This window comes from Carassius gibelio, chromosome B2 (genome assembly GCF_023724105.1).
Source record: "Carassius gibelio isolate Cgi1373 ecotype wild population from Czech Republic chromosome B2, carGib1.2-hapl.c, whole genome shotgun sequence".
Taxonomy (NCBI): Eukaryota; Metazoa; Chordata; class Actinopteri; order Cypriniformes; family Cyprinidae; genus Carassius; species Carassius gibelio.
Genome location: NC_068397.1, coordinates 14,465,566 through 14,490,116, shown reverse-complemented (window position 1 = coordinate 14,490,116; position 24,551 = coordinate 14,465,566). Strand labels below are relative to the sequence as shown.

The following is a 24,551-nucleotide window of genomic DNA, read 5'->3' as shown; positions in this document are numbered from 1 at the left end:
AACTAAGTACATTTCTGCAGCTGTTATTATGCTTAAATGAAAACGAAAGGAGGCAGTGGTATTTGATATCATATTTCGTTTTATTGTAAATATACAGTAAGGAAAATTGCAGTAGCCAAGACGAGCTGACTGAAGTTATCAAGTACGCTGCTGTTTATAGATTTACAGGACTTGCGTCGTCGCGGATATCACACTCCTGAGACGAATGCACAAAGTCTGAACCAACTACCGAGGATGCACGTCCAAAATCAGCGTACTTTTTTTTTTTTTTTTTTTTATCAGCGGTACTTTGTATTGAGAAACGCGCGCAGACCTACGTCACCAGTCTATTTGCCTAATCTACCCGGTACTTTACACCGCGGTGGAAACGCAGAAAGCAACAGGTCTGGGGGGAAAAAAGTTCCTGGGAAAAAAAGTTCCTGATACAAGTGTTCCGGGTAATTTCGGTGGAAACGCGGCATAACATACTATCGGCACCCATAACTGTATAAAAACAGATGGCACCCAGTCAGTCAATTTTAAGAATTCGTTTAATTCGTTTAATTTTTTATTTTGAATTAGTTATTGAAATTCAATGAGCTTTGCCTCCGAACAGTAGCAAGTGAGAAAATTCAAATTAAAAATTAGTTACAAAACGAATTAAATAATTTAAAATAATTATATATATATATATATATATATACATACACACACACACACACACACACACAAACACACACACACACACATAGATAGATATATGATATGATCAAAAGGTAAACCGATGTTTTACATTAGTTTGGCAGGCTATACAACTTGATATTTTTAAGGTATGCCAGATTTTGTAAGTTTAACATAATTTAAGTTAAAATGACTAGTTCAGACATTTTTATTATAAAATAGGCAAATGCATAAGTAAGAAAAAAAATCTGTTTAGCCATTCTTAAAGACTTGGATTGGGATTGTTTTTTTTTGTTTTTCCACCATTATGACTTCATTATAAATTCAATAGGCCTACTCCCTAACCTATTTATTTTGACTTGTTTTTTACCAGTGAAATTAATGAAGTGATCTGGTTTTATTCTCATCCTGTTTTCCAGCACAGCATTATGATAATGATGTGTTTTCCTGACATATTATTGTTTAGTCATATACATGAGCTAATAGTGAGTAACCTCGTGAGTTTGCACAAAACCAGATGATCCTCTTCTCATACTGACATTTCTCCAGCATGTGGCGATGTAGGCTAAATAAAAACATTTCCAAAAGTGAAAAGAGGCAATTCCATCATTTTGGCGCTAGAAAGCAGTGCCAAAATGCTCCACCAAAATATAAGTGGATATAATAGGCTGTACAAGTATGTGAGTAGGCAAAACATCTTCTGTCACTTCAGAAGTATTATTTTTTTGTATGAATGCGGTTTTTATGGATTATGATTAATAATTACAGGTGAAGTGTTTAAACTAAAGGAAAAGTGTTGGAAGAAGACCAGGAAGGACACTTGTCTCTGATGAGATCGGTGTTATTGTGATTGATAATAGCCCTTTTATGAAATATGAAGTGTATATATGTACAAAAACCTGTGCAGGAAGCCCTGTGTAAGATACAAGATGATAAGGCACAATAAATGTAATTGTACAAAATATTTAAACATAATTTCTGTTATTAGAGATAATTTAGTAGCAGTAGTAGTAACAGCTATACTTTCCCATTATGAAGCTCTGTATCATTGAATAGTGAGTTCACTACTTACAGGAAATTCCAACTACAGTTTTTCCCATTAACTACACATTTCCTCAATTGAGGTGTCCTTTTGCAAAATCCTGTTAAGTCAAATCAGTTATTTCCACGCGTTTTTTTATTTGTTATTTTTTGTAATACTGTCAGTAATCTGATCGTGACTCAGTTTTTTTTAAAGTAAAAAGTCCTCAGGCAAATTATCAAGATTAATTTGCTTTTATTATGTTTATGCATAACACTACACAGGCTAGTAACATTACATGACAGCTAACTCTATTGTGTATACATGAATCATACAAAATTACAGTAGGTTAAAGACTCTACATTGTTCTTAACATAATGATTACATAAAATTCTAACTGTACAGACCACAAACAGCAATGAATGTGTAATAATAACATTTATTGTGGACCTAAAGTGCACTCTAAGGCTCAGCTCTATTTGTTTTTACCACACAACCTGTCTATCCAGTATCTACCTGCCACCTTTATCCTAACCTCAGTTCAGTTTTATGAATGAGCTCAACTGTTCCGCTTTACGGACTTTTTTCTCATTGACATTTACTTCAAATGTTTGATTCTGAGATGTCCAAATCGTAAAATGCATTTGAAATCACAACAGATACGCAATAAGCATACAAATAAATAACCTTGTATACAATTTCATCATAAAGTATGTAAACCAGAGGAATGATTATGTGTGAAGTTACAACTGTATGTGCCACAGATATATCTGATACAAACAGGAAATGAGATTTTCACAACATGTCTCATCATGTCATTGTTCCTGATGCCTCACAATGATGTGGAGTTCTGCGTGAGAGGTGTAAGAGGGCATTTTACCTTCTGCCTTTCACCCCTTGGGCAGGAGACCACATTTGTAAGAAGAATAAATAGATGCAGCTGAATCTAGTTCTTAAGCAATGAATCATTCCCTAAAATATGAGATGAATCCTGTCCTGAAGACAAGGCTAACCATCGACCATCTACTGGTCATAGGTGCGTCACAGTAGAACTGAATGGAGAACAAACACTGGCAGAAGCACATGAGGAACAGCATGTCCTGAGGCTCAAGCCACCACACTGAAACCGTAAATTACTCTTAGAACAGTATTTACTGCTTAAAGGTCAAGTGAAAAGAAAGCTGCCTGTACTTGACTCCTCGGAACCCGTAGAGAAGTGAACAGGCAGATTCATAAACACTTTAACATGCAGATTCAAGAACCGTTTTGAAATGAAGTTGAGAATGTTCTGAATGGTCCTGATGTTGAATGTTGTAAAGTTCTGAACGCCACCTGCCCATTGCATTTGTTTATGAACTATTTTGGCTAATTTGATCATGTTTTTAGTGACTAATAAGAGTGCAGTTTTCTCAGATCATTTCACCATACGCAACACATTTTTACCGTATGTGACCCTGGACCACAAAACCAGTCATAAGGGACAACTTTTTGAAATCGAGATTTATGAATCATCTGAAAGCTGGAATCTGAGGCTGCAAAAAAATAAAAAATAAAAATAAAAATATTGAGAAAATCGCCTTTAAAATTTTCCAAATGGTTAAGGTATACTTTATTGTCGCTGAGGGAAATTTGTCTTAGGGTTAAAAAATACAACCACCACATCACATAACACATAACAGTAAGAAAAGTGGGAAAAAAATAATAAATAACCCATAAATACATAAACTCACATAATGTTATTTAATATCTTAAAGTCCCCTTATTATGGATTTTCGAAAATGACCTGTCATGCAGTGTGACCTTGAATGCATGTCAACCTGTTGTTGGGGACTCCCAAAACCAAAATATGAACCTTTCATTATAGGGGCACTTTAATTGTAGAAAGAATAAACAAGTTCTTGAACCAATTTAATCTACATCTTGGAATCCTTAATCTCCTACCTGATGGCAGCATTACAGACTCACAGTTCAAGATGTGTGTTGTACCATGCAAAATCTTATCTGCCTCCCTCAGCATAGTCTGGAGATAAAGAGGGTCTATTCTGCCCATGATTTTCATGGTTGTCTGAAGAATATCTAGCCTAGATTTCAACTCTACTGTCAAATTACTGTACCAAAGATGCATTCCATATCTGATCACATACTCTAGTTCAACTTGATAAAACAACATCATAATCCTGCTACTGACACCATAAAGTCTGAGCCTTCTCAAAAAAGACATCCTTTGTTGAAGCCTAGTGCACAAACTGTCAACGTGAACATGCCATGTAAGAAAACAATCAAGATGAACACTGGGGTATTTATATGAGGACACCTGTGTGATTGGAACATCGTGAATATATACAGGGCAATGGTCCCCAATTGACTTCGGATCGAATATAATCTGCTCATTATTTTTCACATTCACAATTAGGTGGTGGGCATCACACTTCTCTATAAACGGACTGATTTCAGAGTGGTAAGACAAAATGTCTTGATCTTTATACAATACGTTAAAGATAGCGGTGTCTTCAAAAAAATTCAAAATTTGATTATTAAGTATTTTTGCTCACACAGCCATCTGTGTATAATGTAAAGAAAACAGGGGAACTCACACACCCTTGAGGTACTCCTGTACTAATGTATTGTAAGTCAGAAATCATCTTATTGACTTTAACCTGTTGGGTTCTACCAGTAAAAAACAAAACAAAAAAACATCTTATGATATAAGGATTTACATCTACATGTTTCAGTTTCTCCAAAAATAAATACGCTTGCACAGTGTTAAAAGCTGAGCTAAATCAATAAAAATAAAGATATCATATGCCTATGAGTCCTCCAGATGTTTAGAAACTAAATGGATAATACTCCCTACAGCATCTTCTGCACTCCTGCCCTGTTTATAAGCAAACTGCCATGGATCTAGTTTTGAGGATACTTCACTTTTCAATATAGACACAATGTATTTCTCAAAGCATTTCATTACAATTGAAGTTAGTGCTACAGGTCTGAAATCATTGTTCTCAAAAGGACGGGGTTTTTTTTGGGATTGAAGTAATCACCGATCTATTGGTGTGCAGGGACTCTATACATCCAATGAACACTGAAAAAGCATACCCCACACCGGAGTTAGTCCTTAGCAAGGCATATTACTAATAAAAAAAACAAAACTAATATTACTAATCTTTACTTAATATCCTAGTGATTTTTGGCATAAAAGAAAAAAATAATAATTTTGATGTTGGCTATTGCTACAAATATACTTGTGCTTCTTGTGACTGGTTTTGTGGTCCAGGGTCACATATTCAAATCTATTCCATAGAAGTTCCCCCAAAATCAGTGCAGAAAACACAAAAATGCATGTAGATTGGGTGTTCCTGTGGCTGCATTCTAGATTAAGTCTTTGGAGGGAAGACTTGAACTGAAATTTTCAATTTCCCACCATTACCGAGTGTTCCACTCATGGTGCGTTCCAGACAACCTGGATTTTTAGAATTGTCCACCTCTACTTCAAAATAACCAACAGAATGCCCTTTTATTTGTGCTTAATATTTCAAATTGTGCTTCTTATTGGAGTTGGGATTTGTAACAGTGTTATTTTAGAATCAATGATAAATGTGGTTTTAATTTTTGATAGCCTTGGTTGGTAATAATTGGGAGTCTGACCAAAAAAGCCCCTTTCAAGTGATTATCTTTAAGTAGGAGGTGGGAGAATTCAAAGTTGTCTGGAATGCAGCATACAAATGACCCTGTAATAAGGTCAATCCAGTCTTATCTGATGAATCTGCTAAGTGATTCTCATGAAATGGCTGAATGAGAACCAGCACCAGTGGACCAATGAATTCTCAGACGTCAAGGCTTTTGCATAGCTTTTTGCAGCTATCTGTTAGGTGTGCCGCTTTGCATTGCTGGTATCTCGTTTCAGGAACTTCTTGTTTTCAATCTCATTGAGAGATAAGGAAACCGAGCAGCGTGAGGGGTTCTCTCGTCTCTGTAGAATGCTGTCTTTAATTGCTTCTTTTATAACCTGTGAAAACGAAACAGAGGCATGTTGGAAGGAACTGCAAGAACTGCTGTGAAGGTGACTGAATCGGACAGAGTTTGAAGGAGAAGAACTGACCTCAATGTTGTTGAGCGTGTTGAACTCCATGAGGTCATGAAGCCTCTTGAAGGCCTGGTTGGAATACTGGAAGTTGAAAGTAGAGAAGGGGGAGTCTGGATCGTCAAATATGTCAAAGTCGGCAAACTCTATTTCCTTGTCTGTCTCTCTGGGAACTCCTTCAAGAAAACACAAATGAGAATAATAAAAAAAAAGAAGTTCACATGTCACTAACAATTTATTAGTGACCTAAAAATAGCACAGAATCTGATTCACTTGACCTAAAGTTTCTTCAATAATCTTAAAACATTATTTACAGGTTTAAATTACAGTTTGAATCCCTGCAATTCATTGTCGATCACTCTGTATACAGTACAAATCAAAAGATTGTTTGGGGTTTGTAATATTTTCTTATATTTTTATGCTCACCAAGGCTGCTTTAATTTGATCCAAAATACAGCAAAACAGTAATAACTGTTTTCTATTCAGGGTTATTATAGCTTTATGACTAGTTATAGCTATATAACTAAAACCATAAAAACATTGAAGCTAACATAAAAACATTATATTAATGCTATAAATTAAGCATTTTATTTCAACTAGCTGTCGAAGCATACATTTTAATTTAGTGTAACTTGATGTACTAAAATAGTTTAAATGTATTTAAAATAAAATGTAATACAAATTAAAATCTTATAAAAATGACAAAAACACAAAACAAAAACTATTTCAAAATATCCATAAAAACTACAATTTTGAAAGCATTTGTGCTGCTTGATGTTTTGATGGAAACTGATGCTTTAATTTTTTTTTTTTTTTTTTTTTTTTATAAACTGCATTTATTTGAATTTAGATCTTCTGTAATATTCCAAATGTGAAGTATTTATTTCTAAAAAAAATAATTGTTAACCCTAAACTATTGAATGGTAGTGTACTTACAGTACATACTTATATTAAGTTGTGTTAACAAATAATGACAAATGTATTGACACGACTTTATATTGTTTTTCTTGTTGACTGTACACGAAACATCCAAATATACAAACATGCAGTACAATGTCCTTTTTTTATGAATCAGTGGACCCAGTTGGTGAATCAGATTGAACTGAACATCCAGTCGGAACCATGGAGTGTGAATCACAGACTGAATCAGTCAGACAGCTCACTACGTCACAGTACAGGCTAGAATGACTCACTTACTAATTGAGTCATTAAATGAGCTGGGAACTTTTACTATTAGCAAAGTCTCTTTAAGAAAAGTCATGTCACTCGGTGGCCATCTTTGAAACAGTTCTCGGGCATTCAAGTGCAGCTCCTATCTCTTTGAATGGGGAAAGCATCAAATTCTCCAAAACTGTTCACTAAGTTTAGGATTAAATTTCATATTTGAAATCGCCAAAGAAATCTAACAACTGTGTCATAAATGTTGTTACTTTTGCTCAAATAGTGTTCTAAAAAGCTTTTCTCGATCTCGATCAGTCAGAGCGCATGCACAGTCCTAAGCGCTCGAAGTGCTGACTGTTTCTATAGCAACCAGGACGCTTCTAACAGTAGCTGCAGTGACGCGATGACTCTCTCGCAGATTAGCGATTGGCTCTTTCATTCAGAAGGCGGGGCTTCCTGCCATTGAGCGTCCATATTGACCATTGCACTTTTCCCCATTCAAAACTATATGAGTGGCACGTCTTGGGTATTCTATAGTCTTTGCTATTACATGCTCTCACCTGGGGCTTTAAAGTTCCGAAAGTCAATGTTGGCCAAGACAAAATGAATGATGGTGGGGCAGCTCTTGTCCCCCTTGTTAGGTTTGAACACATAGCACTCTTTCAGGCCCTCTCTGTCAAATACTTTCGAATCGATCTTAGGGAATGGCAGCTTATTCATACGGGCCCATTTTTCAGCCAACAGTAGCTCCTAAAACAGACAAACAAGGACACAAGTTGATGACATTTATAATATTACAAAATATTTCTATTACAAATAAATGCAGTTGTTTTGAACTTTCTTTTCATCAATGACATTGAAGACTGGAGTAATGGCTGGTGAAAATTCAGCTTTACCACCACAGTTATTCTATATGCAGTTTATATAACTAAGACTCATTCTGCTATGCTCAAAGGAACTGAGCTTAAAGACAGAAACTGTGAAAACAGTGAAATATACTTTTACTATACTTTTACTGTAACATCAAATTGCATTGTGTGTAATATTGACACTAGTTAGTGTTTGAAATGGGTAATGCAGTCCAAATTCAAAATACTGGAGAGAGTTGTTTCTCCCACTCCCCTTCTACTAGACTTGAAGCTCACACGGGTTGCCAGATTGAGGACACGCAACAGGAATGAACACAAATAACAATGGAACATGACAAGCTTTCAGAGATGTATAAAGTACTAGAGAACCATACTTGAGTAAAAGTACAAGTGCTCTATCAAAAAAGTGACTTGAGTAGAAGTAAAAGTGCTCTTTAAGCACCACACTTAAGTAGAAGTACTAAAGTATTCAACATTTTTTGTACTTAAGTATTGCAAGTAGTCTATTTTAAAATGTACTACTCAAGTACTGAAAGTAAAAGTAGAAGTATTGTGTTATGTAGCTATTAAAGAAAATAGTCAAAAGTTTGAACATATTGTTTTTACTATTTCAAATGATTAACCTAACGGACAATCACAATTCCTTTAACTGTAACTTCTTGTAAACAAAAAACGGTTACTAGGGTTAGTTAGCCCAATTTGCAAAATGATGTCATTAATAACTTACCCTCATGTTGTTTCAAACCCATAAGACATTAGAGGGTAATTTAGAATTTTTTGAAGCATCGAAAATACATTTTGGTCCAAAAATAGCAAAAACTATGACTTTATTCAGCATTGTCTTCTCTTAAGTGTCTGTTGTACTTGTACAGTACAGTAAGACAGTTAAAAACAAAGCAGTTTGTGATATCTGGTTCGCGAACGAATCATTCGATGTAACCGGATCTTTTTGAAACAGTTCACCAAATCGAACGGAATCGTTTTAAACAGTTCGCGTCTCCAATACGCATTAATCCACAGATGAATTAAGATGTTAACTTGTTTAATGTGTCTGACACTCCCTCTGAGTTAAAACAAACCAATATCCCGGAGTAATTCATTGACTCAAACAGTACACTGACTGAACTGCTGTGAAGAGAGAACTGAAGATGAACACCGAGCCGAGCCAGATAATGACTCGTTCACGAGTCAAGAACCGTTTCTGTCAGACCCGTCCGAATCGTGAACCGAGGAGCTGATGATACTGCGCATGTGTGATTTAGCGTGAAGCAAACCGACACACAGAGCGTCTGGAACCGAACTGATTCTTTTGGTGATTGATTCTGAACTGATTATGTGTTAATGTTATGAGCCCATGTGCAGTCAACGCCAATGACGCCATTGCATCGAGCGCAAAAGAATCGGTGAACGGTTTTCTTCAACTGGTTTATTGAATCGAACTGTCAGAAAGAACTAACGTTACTGGTCATCCGAAAAATGATGCAACCGGTTCTTGACTCGTGAACGAGTCATTATCTGGCTCGGCTCGGTGTTCATCTCTCTCTTCACAGCAGTTCAGTCAGCACGCGCAGTCTCGCTTGATTCGCTCAATGATGTGCCAGCTTCATCAAACCTGCCATCTACAGTTCTGGCAGTGGTGTAATGGAATGATTCGTAACATTATTATAATTGTAACGAGTAACGATGCAGCACATAAAAAAAATATCGGAGTAAAAGTATTAAACTCAGCGAAAATATGTACCGAAGTAAAAGTGGAAGTAGGAGAAAAAAATAATACTCTAGTAAAGTACAGATACCGCCTTTTAGTACTTAAGTACAGTAGTGAAGTAGTTCTACTTCGTTACTATACATCTCTGCAAGCTTTAAACTGGTCATAGAGCTTTTTAGATTAGGTTGGGTAGAATCTGTAAGACCCAGTTTATTTGCTGGTTTCGGTGACCACCTGGCCACAGGGTGTCGAAATACTACTGAGTAAAACAAAACACAAACACATGTTCCGACATGGAATGCAAATTTCAAAGTAGAATAATTAGCTGTAGCATTGTGTTCAGAGAACTTAGCATGTGTCCTAAATATCTACAAATATATTATAGTATTTTTTTTTTAGTACAGTTAAAAAGTACTAAGAAGAGAAAGAGAATATATTGTTGAATAAATTCATTATTTTTGTTTTCTTTGCACACAAAAAGCATTGTCATAGCTTTATAAAATTAAGGTTGAATGCTGATGACACATTGACTACTTTAACGATGTCCTTACTGCCTTCCTTGGCCTTGAAATGGTAGTTCCCATGCTGTCTATGCAGAGTCAGAAAGCTCTCAGATTTCATGAAAAATATCTTTATTTGTGTTCTAGGGCTGCACGATGTGTCATTTAAGCATTGATATCGCGATGTACGAATCCACGATAGTCACATCGCAGGATGTGCAATGTAGGCTGTCGTAGTTGATCCGTTAATCATTAACTGTACGAGCCAGTTGCTCCCCGGTCCTTCGAGCGCGAGAGAGAGCGCGCCAGAGAGAGAAAACAAGAGAGAGAGCGCGCGTGCAAGAGAGAATCATTAAAAACGAGAATGTATGTGTGCTCACCCCATTTTTGCTTGTAAAAAAAATTTAGATTAGATTTCATATCGCAATATATATTGCAGAAAAATAAAATATCGCAATGTCATTTTTTCCCAATATTGTGCAGCCCTATTGTGTGCCAAAGACCAAAGAAAGAAGGTTGCACGGGTTTGGAAAGACGTAAGGGTGAGTAATGAATGACAGAATTTTCTTATTTGGGTGAACTATCCCTTTAATATGCATGTGTCATGCATAAGCTTCACTTACTTTGAATGGCGGGCTGGAGTCACTGGGCCTGGCTGAGAAGTCAAAGGAAATGACGAGGTCAACTCCTCTCTGTGGCCGCAGAATGAGAGGATAGGGCAGGTTAAAGGTAAGACCACTGTCCACTATGTGGATTTTCTTACTCTTCACATCTAGGGGCTCATAGATTCGCTCAAACTCGTCAGGATCTGCAGGAAAATTTAATTCCAATGTTATCACTGTTGTTTGTCGATGACCTATAAAGAAACTGCAGTCTGCAATTAAATTCATCTAGCTGCTTGTGAGTAATGACAATTTTATGCAACAATGTCATAATTTATTCAACATTACAAGCACTTATCTTTTTTCCAACACCCAAGTATCAACAGGAAGTAGACTGCTGCTGAGTCAAAGAGACACGCAGTGCTATTACTAACAGTAATTATAAATGAGACTTTGCCTTTATCATCAGTGAGATTAAAAGAATGACACATAAACTTAAGAAAGTGCAGAAATGTAAACCAATCTCATTTAAAAGGATAGTTCACCCAAAAATATAAATTATATGTTATCTGCTTATCCCCAAGGCATTCAAGATGTAGGTGACTTTGTTTCTTCAGTATAGCACAAACCATGATTTTTAGCTCCAAACGTTGCAGTCTGTCACTCTTATAATGTAAGTGGATGGGAATTATGGCTAAAACATTAAAAAAAAACAAAAAAACACACAAAACCAATTTAAACCCTGCTGCTCGTGACAATACATTGAGTGTGTAAAGACACAAAACGATCAGTCTGTGCAAGAAACTGAACAGTATTTGTATACATTTTTACCTTTGATTCACGCAATGTCTGAACTGTTAGAACTCTCCTGAGCACATCCACTTATGCACGTTCTCAGCAGTAGGCCCATGAGGCGTCTTCTTCTTCTTGCTTTATGGTGGACCGCAGACTTATAAGTCAGATTTATAAGTGCATTACTGCAACCTATCTCTCATTGTAGATTGTAGATAGAGGGCCCTATTTAAAGGATCGAAATGCAAAATGTTAAGCACATGGCACAGGTGCACTCAGGATGTGTCCAAATCCGCTTTTGCTATTTTAACGATGGAAAAACGGTCCGTGCGCCGGGGCGCATTTTTGAAATGGGTTGTCCCTATTTTCTTAATGAGTAATGGGCGTAACATTTAATACACCAATCAGAGTGTCATCTCCCCTTCCCTTTAAGAGCGAGATGCACTCACGCAATGGTGGATCGCTATTTACATGGCAGAATTTGTTGCCGGAAAAGCTGAACGCTTCTCAAGCGAAGAAACCGATCTGCTCATGTGCGAAGTTAAAGCTCACCAAAGCTCCACACGATGAGTCAGTTAATATACATATATATATAGCAGGTGTGTGTGTGTGTATTGGCATGATTGTTCAATTAATTCACCAATTTCATTCATCATTATAAGTAGTAATAGGCTGAATTGCAAATAGGTAGCCTAATTCTGATACACACAATGACTTTCCATCATTACATTTTTATATTCATGTTGCCTACACAATAATATTCTTTTATACTGTAATTATTTTGTTTTTAATATTTGGCATGTTTGTGTGATGCGCATCCTTGTGTGTAATGAGCAAAGTCAACACACACTGTGGACCCGCATAGAGGCGCATTTTCTACCAGCCCGCTCTTTAAATAACAAAAAATATTGCACCTTTGACTTTAGACCAGGTTTGAGTTGGTCTATGTCGCAGTCTATTTTCAGCTCCTTAAAATAGCAATGCGCCTGAACACACCTCTTTTTCAGACCAGTAGGTCCATGGGTGCACAAATGGGCCCAAATGCGTTTGCTAATTAAACGACGTAGCGCTGGACGGGAAAATGCGAACAGCGCCTGACTGAAACTAGCAAACACACTTGCGCTGCACCTTGCGTCACATTGCGACGGGTGTATGATGGGGCCAAGAGTGTCAATGGTCCGCTTGAGATTTAGGTGATGGTAATGTACTTATAAGTCTGCAATCCACTGTAAAGCAAGAAGAAACAGAAGAAGCAGATGTCTCATGTGCCTGCTGCTGTGATAGGAGGACGTGCTCAGGAGAGTTCTAACAGTTCTGACATTGTGTGAATCAAAGGTAAGGATTTATACAAATACTGTTCAGTTTCTTGCACAGATCGTTTTGTGTCTTTACACATCAATATATCGTCACAAGCTGCAGGGTTTAATTTGGTTTTGTTTGTCTGTTTTCTTTTTGCTTTTTTGTATGTTTTAGCCTTGATTCCCATCCACTTAAATTAGATAACTGATAGACAGCAACGGTTGGAGCTGAAAATCTTGGTTTGTGTTCTACTGAAGAAACAAAGTCTCTTTAACATGATTTTGTAGTGACATGACTGTGTCAAAGATGCTTCCTGTGTGATGTTTCTGCATTTTAAATCCCTGGGAGAAAGTTCATCCTCACTGGGTGTGTTGGTATTTCTTAGATGTGAGAAGTTTTGATAGTTGACTAACTGACTTCCTTCCCAGTCAGACACCAGAAATGTTTGAAAGCCTATCATCAAGTCTCCTGGCACCTGACCAGATTTCAGCCTTTTGTTCCACCTACAGTTTGTCACACCCATTTTTTTAAATGCATACCTGACACGACCAGGTTAAGCAGAGTAAAATTCTGGACAAAAAAGTTGTCTGAAGGGTGATCCTTGAATTCTCACTATTGTGCCCTTGATTAAGGCGTCTTTAGTTTGGTTCAACTATGAGTGAGGGGTCTTTAAAATGGGGTGTGAAGACCCAAAGTAGGTACTAAGGGGTGTGTGTAAAATATAATTGAACAATATCTAAACTTACCTAAAAATAATAATAATAATTTTGACTAAAAATTTAAATCAAGATTAGTAGATTTTTTTGAAATATAATATGAAAATGATTAAATTTAATAATATTCAATAATCTAGATAAAAAAGTAAAAGTAAATTAACATAAAGCTGTCTTTTATAATAGAGTTTTCCTCATATACAGTAGTACATTATGAAGTCTGTATAAATATTAAATATATAGCTTTTCTAATTAATTAACTTTTTAAGGAAGGGGTCCTTGCAAGGGGTTTATAATATTTGGGGGTCCTTCACATCAAAATGTATCTACATTTGCATAAAAGTGGCAGCTATATGACTAACTTGTACCTGTAACAGCATCAACCTCCTCATCCACTGAGGTCTGGTGCATGAGGCCGCCGAAGGGAGAGAAGGGCACGGAACAGTTTAGGATGAGTCCCAGCATGAAATTGTGCACCTTGCCAGCACGGCCCTCACGTGTGGTGAACAAGGTGGTGTCCCCCATTATGGAGGTCAACATGCGCTGAACCCAGCTAGCCTGGGCATGACGCTGCCGCTCATCTTCTGCCTCTGCGTTCTCGGTGCCTCCTGGATGAAAGAGAGACAGAGACAAACAATGATTCATTTTCCTCAGATTTTACCTACTCTGCTAATATTATCACTACAACAACCACAAAAATGAATTAAAAATTAATTTTCAGTGATATCTATGTATCACAAAGATACATTGGTAAAAAAAAATAATAATATATAAATATATATATATATAAACATTTATTTCATACTTAAAACAGTTGACATATCACTTGAGATTTACTGATAAAATAATATAATTAAACTTTATTTGGAGTACTACTTACGCACAATGAACATGTCTTAATATTAAACCCAAAATTTTATAATTTTATAATATCGGTCTTTAAATGCAATATATTAAAGTGTACCTAAAGTATACTTGCAATAGCTCCACTTTATTAGAATCAAATAAACTTCGGTATATTTTCAGTTGGACTTCAGCACTACTTCCACACAATTAAAGTTGTTGTACAAAATTAGTTGTTTCAATTCAGCAGACTTTAAGTGTACCAGTCTAGTATACCAAAAGTACAACTGCAGGGTATTTTGCATAAATATCTATATGTATTTGTACACTTAGCATGAAATAAATGCATTTCAAATGTATATTATTTTTTCACTTGGGTATCCTTGCATGTATTTAGCTTTATTGTATATATATATATATATATATATATATATAATTTTTTTTTACCACAATACATTTATTAGATTTTTAATTTGCAATAATACCTGGAAATTATGTAGCTATTAAGTAAATTTCATAATACATGCAATTTTACTGGAAACTGTTGGCATATTGTGTAAAACATAACACAGATATATGTATACCTTGATAACAATTAAAGCTAACAAACAAACAAATACATAAATAAATAGACAAAACAGTTAGATAATGTTACCTTGGTAGAAATTTAAAAGAATGAATGAATGAATGAAACATATAATGTTACCCTGTTAATAGCAAATGAATAAATTAATAAAACAAAATTAAAATAACAATGTTCAGCATACCACGTAAAACCAAACGTGTAAACATCTAGGGTATAAAAACATGTACATGAAGAAAAGTGTAATGTTGTGTCGCAGTGCAGTGTGTGTGAGAGTCAACTGATCTGATATTCTCACACACTGACCCCAAACCAGAAGGTCATAGTTACTGTTGAGCCCTGAACTGAGTTGAGTGTGTGCACTTGTGTGTGAAAGAGAGAAAGTGAAAGAGAGATAAACGCTCAGACAGGGCTTTCTCACCCCTTTGAGTTTCCTCTTCATTATCTGCTGAATCATCACCCACAATATGCTCGAGTTTAATTTGCTCTGAAAAACAGAAGATGCAAACAGTTTTAGATTGTACCTATGATAAGAGACGATCCCTTCCTTTTCATTGTCTCTAATTTCACCGTGTGGTGAAAAACATGCAAAAATGTATTTAGAAGAGCATTAAGTTTTCTCATTGTGGTCCCCTGATTCTTTACTACACTAATAAGAACAGGGATGAAAATAAACTCCCCAGTCTGGAAAAAAAACCCACAAAATAATATTTAATCAAAACTTATATATGGTGGAACATGAATGTTCTGAACTATTACTTATGCAGCTGTACTGTTAAATGTGTTAAATTATGCTTTCCTTGAACTCTGAATGTCAATGGGGGGTTGACTGAGGTCACACATGAAATGTGTGTAGATCAGTGTGACAGTGTGTAAATCGTATCACTTATCACTCATGCAGTGATGTGTGACAACTATAAATGTTAGTACTAGAACAGCTAGTAATGGCACATTTCAGAATGTAACAAGGATACAAACTGACAATATGATAACAATCTAACTTGGCCTAGATTTGGGTTCTTTTGAAATGTGGAGCAATTAGTCTCTTCCGTCAAGTTCTTTGCCTCTGATAGCTAACTCAGAATCTTACTCACCCAGCTCCTCCTCCATTGTGCTTCTGCTGGTTGTCTCCTTCACCCCCAGAACCCGGTTAAAGAGGATGGAGAAAGCACTGCCCCATACACCTGCAGCACATGCACTTACATTAAAATTGCTTAATAGCAAACAATACTTGAAACTGATATGCTAGTAAACAAAATTATGAAGGATAATAAAGATGTAGAGCTCATACTCTGACTTTTGTTTAACTGAGAAAATGTTCTTAAAAGCGTGAGAACGCGGCAGCAAGATTAATTTTTAATGAGCCAAAAAGAATACATGTCACACCTCTGTTTATCAATTTGCACTGGCTTCCAATAGCTGCTCGCATAAAATTCAAGGCATTGATGTTTGCCTACAAAACTACCACTGGCTCTGCACCCATTTACCTAAATTCGTTACTTCAGACTTATGTGCTTTCTAGAAACTTGCGTTCTGCAAGTGAACGTCGCTTGATTGTGCCATCCCAAAGAAGCACAAAGTCACTTTTACGGACTTTTAAATTAAATGTTCCCTCCTCAATCCGAGCAGCTGAGTCCTTAGCCATCTTCAAGAATCGGCTTAAAACACATTTCTTCCATCTTTATTTGACCCTCTAACTTTAACACTCACTATTATAATTCTATTGTTTAAAAAATCTAACTACCTTTCTAATCTTTTTGTATTCTATTTTATTTTCATTTATTATGCAATTGTACATGTATGTGTGTGTGTATGTGAAAAGACCTCTAACAAGCTTGCTCTATTCTTTTATTTTTTTTTTATTCTATCTGTTTTCTTTTTATTTATTATATTAGTTAAAATCCCATGCTACGTGTACTGTGTTAACCTAACTGAGACTTGTTATAGCACTTATATATCATTGCTCTTTTTGTTGTTTTTGATTGCTTCCACTGTCTTCATCTGTAAGTCGCTTTGGATAAAATCGTCTGCTAAATGAATTAATGTAAATGTAAATGTAAATGTCGGATGTTTGTGCAAGAGAAGTGTTCTTTATTCAGCGTATGTAGCATTTATACAAAGAGTTACTCATTAGAATAAGGCCTGAAGTGCATGATTGTATCTTCGTTTTTTTTTAGCCTTTTGACTATTATATTTCAATATTCATATATTTGCTTTGAAAAGCTGTCGGCAACTGCTGTTGGTAAAGTCCTTCAAAATCTTAATGTGAGAAGCACAATCAAATCAAAGTTTTCAACACTGTTTATCACTAAACAAACGCAAGGATGAATGATATATATATATATATATATATATATATATATATATATATATATATATATATATATATATATATATATCATTATTTATGTACACTACCTTTAAAAAGTTCATGCTGAACAAGGCTGCATTTATTTGTAATTTTTATGCCCTCATTTGTAAAAACAACAGTATTATGAATATTTATTCAATTTAAAATAACTTTTCTTGCATTGCACTGTATTCTATAGTATTCTTGTAATGTATTTTCAAATTGCAGTTTCAATGTACATTATATACATAACCTTTTTTTTTGAAAATGACAGATTGTTTCAAAAGAAAAGACTCTTATTGCTCAGCTGGGATTGTGTAGAGCCCTTTGAGGCTGAATTAAAACTGCAATTTGGGTCTTCAACACATTGGTCCCCGTTGAAGTCCAGCCTATAGCATAATGTGCTGAATATGCTCAATAACCTTAATTTCTGTTCGACTAAAGAACAAAAGCTATGAACATCTTCAATGACATGGGGTGAGTAAATGATCAGGAACTAATTCTTCAAACCTTCTTTAATTCTTCAATATCCACAGGTGATTCTCAGTAAATTAGAAAGCTGAGGAAAATTTCATTTATTTCAGTAATTCAACTCAAACGGTTAAACTCATGTATTAAATAAATCCAATGCACACAGACTGAAGTAGTCTAAGTCTTTGGTTCTTTTAACTGTGATGATTTTGGCTCACATTTAACAAAAACCCACCAATTCACTATCTCAACAAATTAGAATAATTGATAAAACCAATAAATAATTTCATTTTTAGTGAATTGTTCTCTATGGAGTTCAGGTCTGGTGAGTTTGCTGCCAGTCAAGCACACCAACACCATGGTCATTTAACCAACTTTTGGTGCTTTTGGCAGTGTGTCAGGTGCCAAATCCTCCTGGAAAATGAAATCAGCATCTTCAAAAAGCTGGTCAGCAGAAGGACACATGAAGTGCTCCAAAATTTCTTGGTAAACGTGTGCAGTGACTTTGGTTTTTAAAAAACATAATGGACCAACACCAGCAGATGACATTGCAGCCCAAATCATCACAGACTGTGGAAACTTAACACTGGACTTCAGGCAACTTTGGCTATGAGCTTCTCCACCCTTCCTCCAGACTCCAGGATCTTGGTTTCCAAATGAAATACAAAACTTGCTCTCATCTGAAAAGAGGAATTTATACAACTGGGCAACAGTCCAGTTCTTCTTCTCCTTAGCCCAGGTAAGACGCCTCTGACGTTGTCTGTGGTTCAGGAGTGGTTAAACAAGAGGAATACAAAAACCGTAGTCAAAATTCCTTGACACGTCTGTGTGTGGTGGCTCTTGATGCCTTGACTCCAGCCTCAGTCCAATCCTTGTGAAGTTCACTCAAATTCTTGAATCCAATTTGCTTGACAATTCTCATAAGGCTGAGGTTCTCTAGGTTGGTTGTGCATCTTTTTCTTCCACACTTTTTCGTTCCACTCAACTTTCTGTTAACATGCTTGGATACAGCACTCTGTGAACAGCCAACTTATTGGCAATGAATGTTTGTGACTTAATGTGAGAAGCACATTAAGCACTCCTTGTGAAGGGTGTCAATGATTGTCAGAGACCATTCTGAAGGCTCAGGAAACCTTTGCAGGTGTTTTAATTGATAAGCTGATTGCCGTGTAATCATATTCTAATTTGTTGAGATTGTGAATTGGTGGGTTTTTGTTAAATGTGAGCCAAAATCATCACAATTAAAAGAACCAAAGACTTAAACTACTTCAATCCGTGTGGATTTAATTTATTTAATACACGAGTTTCACAATCCAAGTTGAAACACTGAAATAACTTAACTTTCCCTCGACATTCTAATTTATTGAGAAGCACCTGTATATATAAATATATATATATATATATATATAGATATAGATATATATATATACTGATGGGAAGTATAAGTAATCACACATTACATGAGTAACTGCTGTCAGTATCCAGTGACCATATATGCTTATTGTGGGGTCTCTTAGCAAAGCGTTCAGTTTAAATTCAGAGCAGTCCCAGTCTTACCCATAAGGAAATGTAAGGGGTTTTCCTCGTATTGTTTCACAACGCTGCCCATAAAGAACTTGCTTCCAAACAGCCCCGGAGACATGAAGGTGCCGTATTTGGCCATGCCAATCTCATACGGGGTGAACTCCACCCAGTCTGATGGAGACAGAGGAAACAAACCCAATATTATTAAATAAAAATGACAAAGGGATTTTTATATATTACACGGCACTACCAAAATACTACTGAACTATCTGACTCATGTTGCCACAAATACAAAGCATAATGTACAGTAAGTGACTTGCATCGAACTGACAAATACTTCCACTTAACCGTCATCTGTTTAGTTACTATCTCTGATCCCATTCAACAGAAAACAACCTACCCACACAGTGACTAGTGTCTCAAAATAGTGTTTTTACTCCTGTGGGAGGAGTTGTGAAAGTTCATAATGAATTCCCAGTGGGTCAATCATTAGGGCCTATAACAAGTATTTGCATGTTTTCCACAGTATTAAGCAAATGTAAACAAATCGATAGTGTTCAGCGTCCACGGAGGCTGTGTATTATACAAATTAGTACAAATACGGACAGTTGCTGTCTTTCTCATTTCGTTTTAATAATAATTCTAAAATACAGTACAACGATCAATACTAGACAATACAATATAATGTAGCAGTCTTACTGTTTATGTGAACTGTCATCTTACCTGCGAACATGAGCTCAGAGACGTCAGGCTTGACGTGCAGACAGGTGAAGAGAGGAAGTGGGCTCTGACCTTCATTAATTTTCGCCTGCATGGAGCTCAGTTTTGCGTCCATTCTCTGTGCAAAACACACACACACACAAAGTAATAGTAAAACTTTCTACTTTAGAGCATCAGTGTCAATACACGTAAAACTGATATTCAAATAAGGCATAACATTTTCTGAAAGGATGGTGCTAAAAGTGTAGTTTAATTAAAGGAACAGTGCAACTAAAAATGAAAGTCTCCTCATATTTTACTCATCCTCACGTCACTCCAAACCTGTCTGACTTACTTTTTTACATTAAACATGAAAAGAGGAAATTTTAAACACTCTGCAGACAGAATTGTTTCTCACGCTAAGCTAATGTATAGCTTTAGTATCGATATAAAGTTGTGTTAGTATCTGACACTTTTATGATGATCAAGCAATAGAAATCTTTTCCTAAAATCAATTGGTCATCATGTATATCAGACACACGTTCAGTGGTTCACTATTGCTAAGCTGCATCTAGATTTCTGACGAATAACTGCCAAGTAATTTAAATGATAAAATGTCACATTTAAATAGTAAATAATTCAATTCTTACTCTAGTGAACAAATAAGCAACATGAATGCACAATATCAAGTGCACACATTTTCTTATACACTACATTTCAAAGGTTTGGGGTCATTAGGAGTAAAAAGTATTTTATGCTCACCAAGGATGTATTTTTTTATAATTTTTTTAAATGCTTTTTTGTGTGAAAACCATCATACTTTTTTTTTTTTTTTTAGGATTTTTTGATGTTATAAAATAAACCATTTATTTGACATAGCAACCTTTTGTAACATTATTTCACTTTTGATCAGTTGAATGCATCCAGGCTGAATAAAAGTGTTAATTTCTTTCTTTCTTAAACTATATTTTAATGGAATTACACATTCCTAAATACAGGAGCTACTGCCTTCCTGTATAGAGAAGTATCTTCCTGACCGTCCTCCCCAAGAGAAGGGGCCATTTGCATTGGGATGCATAATAGAGAGACAACATACAAAGGAGTCTTTGTACTTGAACAAATTACAGTGTATAAATAGAGTACAGTGAAGCCAAGTGCAGTTCGCGCTGCTCTTGATGGCTTACTGCAGTAAAAACTCTCAATAATCCAGTTATTGCAATTTTTCTGTATATCTCACCCCTGGAATAAGAGTCTCTCCGATCAACATCCCAAAGATGTCAGTGAAGGTGACAGGCTGTCCGGCCGATTTCTTCTTCCACAGCGCTTTAACGTAGCGGTTGATGTTTTGGGGCAGGAGCAGTTTGAGTGGGCTATTGCTGACCCTGTTCATCAGCTCCATATTAATATCTCCTGGGCCTTTGGCGGGAAACTCAGGGTGCGAGTACAGCATGGACATATACCTGCAGAAATATTACCAACATGGAGGTTTACACGATTATTTACTTCGTTTTTTTTATTTAGTTTTTGATGTGAATGGTGATTGATGGGGTTGTTGAGGTGTTCAGAATAGTGTTAACCACATTGTTATGTGGCTGCTAGGGTATTCAGGATTGTTTCTAGGGCATTGCTTTGTGGTTGCTAGGGTGTTTTTTCGGATGATTAATTAGTGACCCACATAAACATTTATGGATTTTCTGGTCCCTGCATCTATGGTTCCATGAACATCCCCAGAACCTTCCCACTGTACAAAAGATCCTTTATAGTGGAAAAAGGCTTCGGATTACTAAAATGTTCTTCACTCTAAGAAAATAAGTTCTTTTGAGAACCGTTTACTGAAAGGTCCTAAGAGGAACCCAAAATGGTTCTATGACAATGCTGTGAAAAGCCCCTTTTGGAACCATTACTGGAATGTTTAAGATTGTAGAAGTCCATAGGGTTTTTGGATCTGTTTTTTTTTTTTTTAAACTAAACATTCAACTTTTACTAACCATGTTGATCCAGAAAGTCCTGCCACGTATGCTGCACAGTCAAGCACCCCAGATTCATACAAAGCCTTCATCACACCAGAGAAACCAACCATTGCACGAAAACCACCTCCAGATCCCAAAATAGCAATGTTGGGAACCTGTGCAAAAATAGAGCTGCTATCAGAACCTTTTCGCTCTCGTTAGAGATAACATTCTTTTTTAGTATAGCGCAGTTTTTTTTGTTTTTTTTTTGGTTTTTGACTTTACTTCTCTAGGTGAGGCTGGAAGAGAGCGTGGGTTTTCCATTTTGAGAAGCTTCTTGATGCTGAGCATAACTCTGTCCTTGCGCGTCCGCATGAAGAGTTTCTCCTGATCACACAGTGCCATGCTGAAGCGCAAGTCTGTGGACGCACTGCACAAAAATGATTCACTTTCAGTCCCTCATTCAATCCTGTATGCATATCATTTACAAAATGTACAGAAATAAACATTTCTTCATACATACCACACTTCTAAGAACAAGTCGAGGAACACTTTTGTCGTCTAGAAAAAAAACACAGAATAATAATAAAAAATATATATTAAAATCAGTAGCTGCAAATTTAGATCATGGCAGGTTCATGGTGTAAACCATAAAAAAAAAGAAAAGAAAGAAAGTAAAACCTTTACCTTGCCAATAGATAGGCTCACATGCTCTGTCTGACCCACTTTGAGCTTTGAGAGGGAATATTTAGCTGTGCCCAGAGTTTCGTCCATGACATAATTAGCATCCATCAGTGTCATCTAGATAAAGAGCATCCAAAATGCATTATAAAGTAAGTGCTGATGTATTTTCTAATTCTTTCAAAACTCACATTTAATAATACTTCATAAACCATGCCATATAAACCAACAACAGCAGAGGCACACGTTTAAAGGAAACATTTCATAAATAGAAGTTTAAACATTCTTAAGTGATAAAATACATACTACCATTCAAAAGGATGGGGTTGGTAAGATTGAAATATTTACAATATTAATAGACTGCATTTACTGTAATACTGTGAAATGTTATTAAAACAGTTAAGATATTTGTATTTTAATATATTAAAAATGTAATTTATTCCAGTGATGACAAAGCTGAATTTTCAGCAGCCATTACTCCAGTCTTCAGTGTCACATGATATTTCAGAAATCATTTTAATATGCCGATTTAGTGTATGCCAAATTTTTGAACGTTGGTGTGGGTTTAGTTTGAAATTAAGTGTTTGGGAACTTTATAGCTTCAAGGGCCGCATGTGAAAACTTGACAGGGTTCTGTCTTCCAAAACATCCAATAAATATCACCATGACACCAGCTGGTTAAAAGTCACTGCAAAAGTTAGTCTAGTAAATCTGCCAGCAGATTCTGCTTGATTTGTGCATATGATATGACCGCTGTTTTGAAAAAGATAAATACAGAAAATACCTTTACCGGCAAGTGTACTAATACTCTATAAGTAATAAGAGTAGAAACTGTTCACCTCCAAAACATTGGGTTGATTGGGATCCAATATGAATTCAAATGTTTCATTCCACTTCGGGTTAATGTCGTTATCTATGTGTCGTGTTCGTTTTCTGGACTCTGGTGTGGTTGGTATGGACAGTTCCACGTAAGGGTCTGGGGTGTCCACTGCGAACAAACACACAGTCACTTAACTATCAATCCTCATTTAAGGCTTTATTTAAATAGCAAGAAGACAGCATAAATATATACTCACATAAATCCCCAAATGCTCCTTTTGTCACATTTTCAGCTCTCACAACGTTTACGTTCAATCTATGAGAGTACTGATGCTCAACCTGCGCATAATGATCCACAAAGTCAAGGATTTAGAACGTATAATGCGTATGTATGTATAAAGGAAGCTCATTTAACTACTGAAGAAGGAAACAGACATAGGTTATTCCCAAAATGTTATTATATCTAGGCAGTAAATGTCTCGAATGTCATAAGTTCAGCAGGTGTCTTCATTCAAATAAATCCAACCACTGCAAAAGAGCAGCAGCTTTACACTTTTCCATTTCTAACATAGAGGCTAAATGTAAATACATATTGATATCATTAACAAATAAATTAATACATCTTAAAATTAAAAAATATTTATTAAAACTATCCAAGTATCATTTCAACACTAGGGATTCATTTACCCTAATAATAATAATAATATACATTTTTTTAAACTTAAAATTATTTTCTAAGAGTTTTCGTAATGATGAGACTTACTATGATGTACTGATAGGGATCTATGGAGGACATTCTGGCAGCAATGTGGAGGTCGGGAAGGCACTTTATTTCAAGACAGTCTGGAAAACATCTGTGAAATCAGACAAAAAAAAAAAAGAGGAAGAAAAAAAATATTGCCTACGCACAAGCAGTTGAAACATGATAACGTTACCGCCTCCCCGAGTGACATGCAGAGTTTAAAATTCTGAGACCCAACATTTCGCTCTCAGTTCAGAATGATAGAAACTGTTAAAGCAGGATTTGTTTGTCTATAAGTCTCACACGCGTGGACACTACAAGTTTTACGACTTTACTGGGAAATGAAACATGCAAGAACTTACCATAGCTGGTGGTACAGTGATGTTGGACCCTCTTCGACAAGAAAGTCATTTCAGGAAGCCGAGAGGAGTGCGCATATCGCGCTACTGGGCGGACTAAAGATGTGCGATTCGAACGAGTCGTT

The 24,551-nt window shown here is 36.0% G+C and overlaps 1 protein-coding gene across 1 annotated transcript; it reads right to left on the bottom strand.

The window, feature by feature from the left end:
• Positions 1-1,916: 1,916 nt before the first annotated feature.
• Positions 1,917-24,516, bottom strand: LOC127951049 (cytosolic phospholipase A2-like). Its single transcript, XM_052548662.1, has 18 exons — positions 24,430-24,516; positions 24,089-24,179; positions 23,583-23,664; positions 23,346-23,494; positions 22,513-22,626; positions 22,349-22,386; positions 22,111-22,255; positions 21,865-22,001; positions 21,114-21,336; positions 19,901-20,015; positions 19,211-19,348; positions 15,927-16,016; positions 15,254-15,319; positions 13,775-14,014; positions 10,624-10,808; positions 7,484-7,673; positions 5,781-5,938; positions 1,917-5,687 (listed from the first exon to the last, which is right to left on the bottom strand). The coding sequence occupies exons 2-18, from the start codon at positions 24,119-24,121 to the stop codon at positions 5,547-5,549; spliced, it is 2,244 nt and encodes a 747-aa protein (XP_052404622.1). The 5' UTR covers positions 24,122-24,179; positions 24,430-24,516; the 3' UTR covers positions 1,917-5,546.
• Positions 24,517-24,551: the final 35 nt, after the last annotated feature.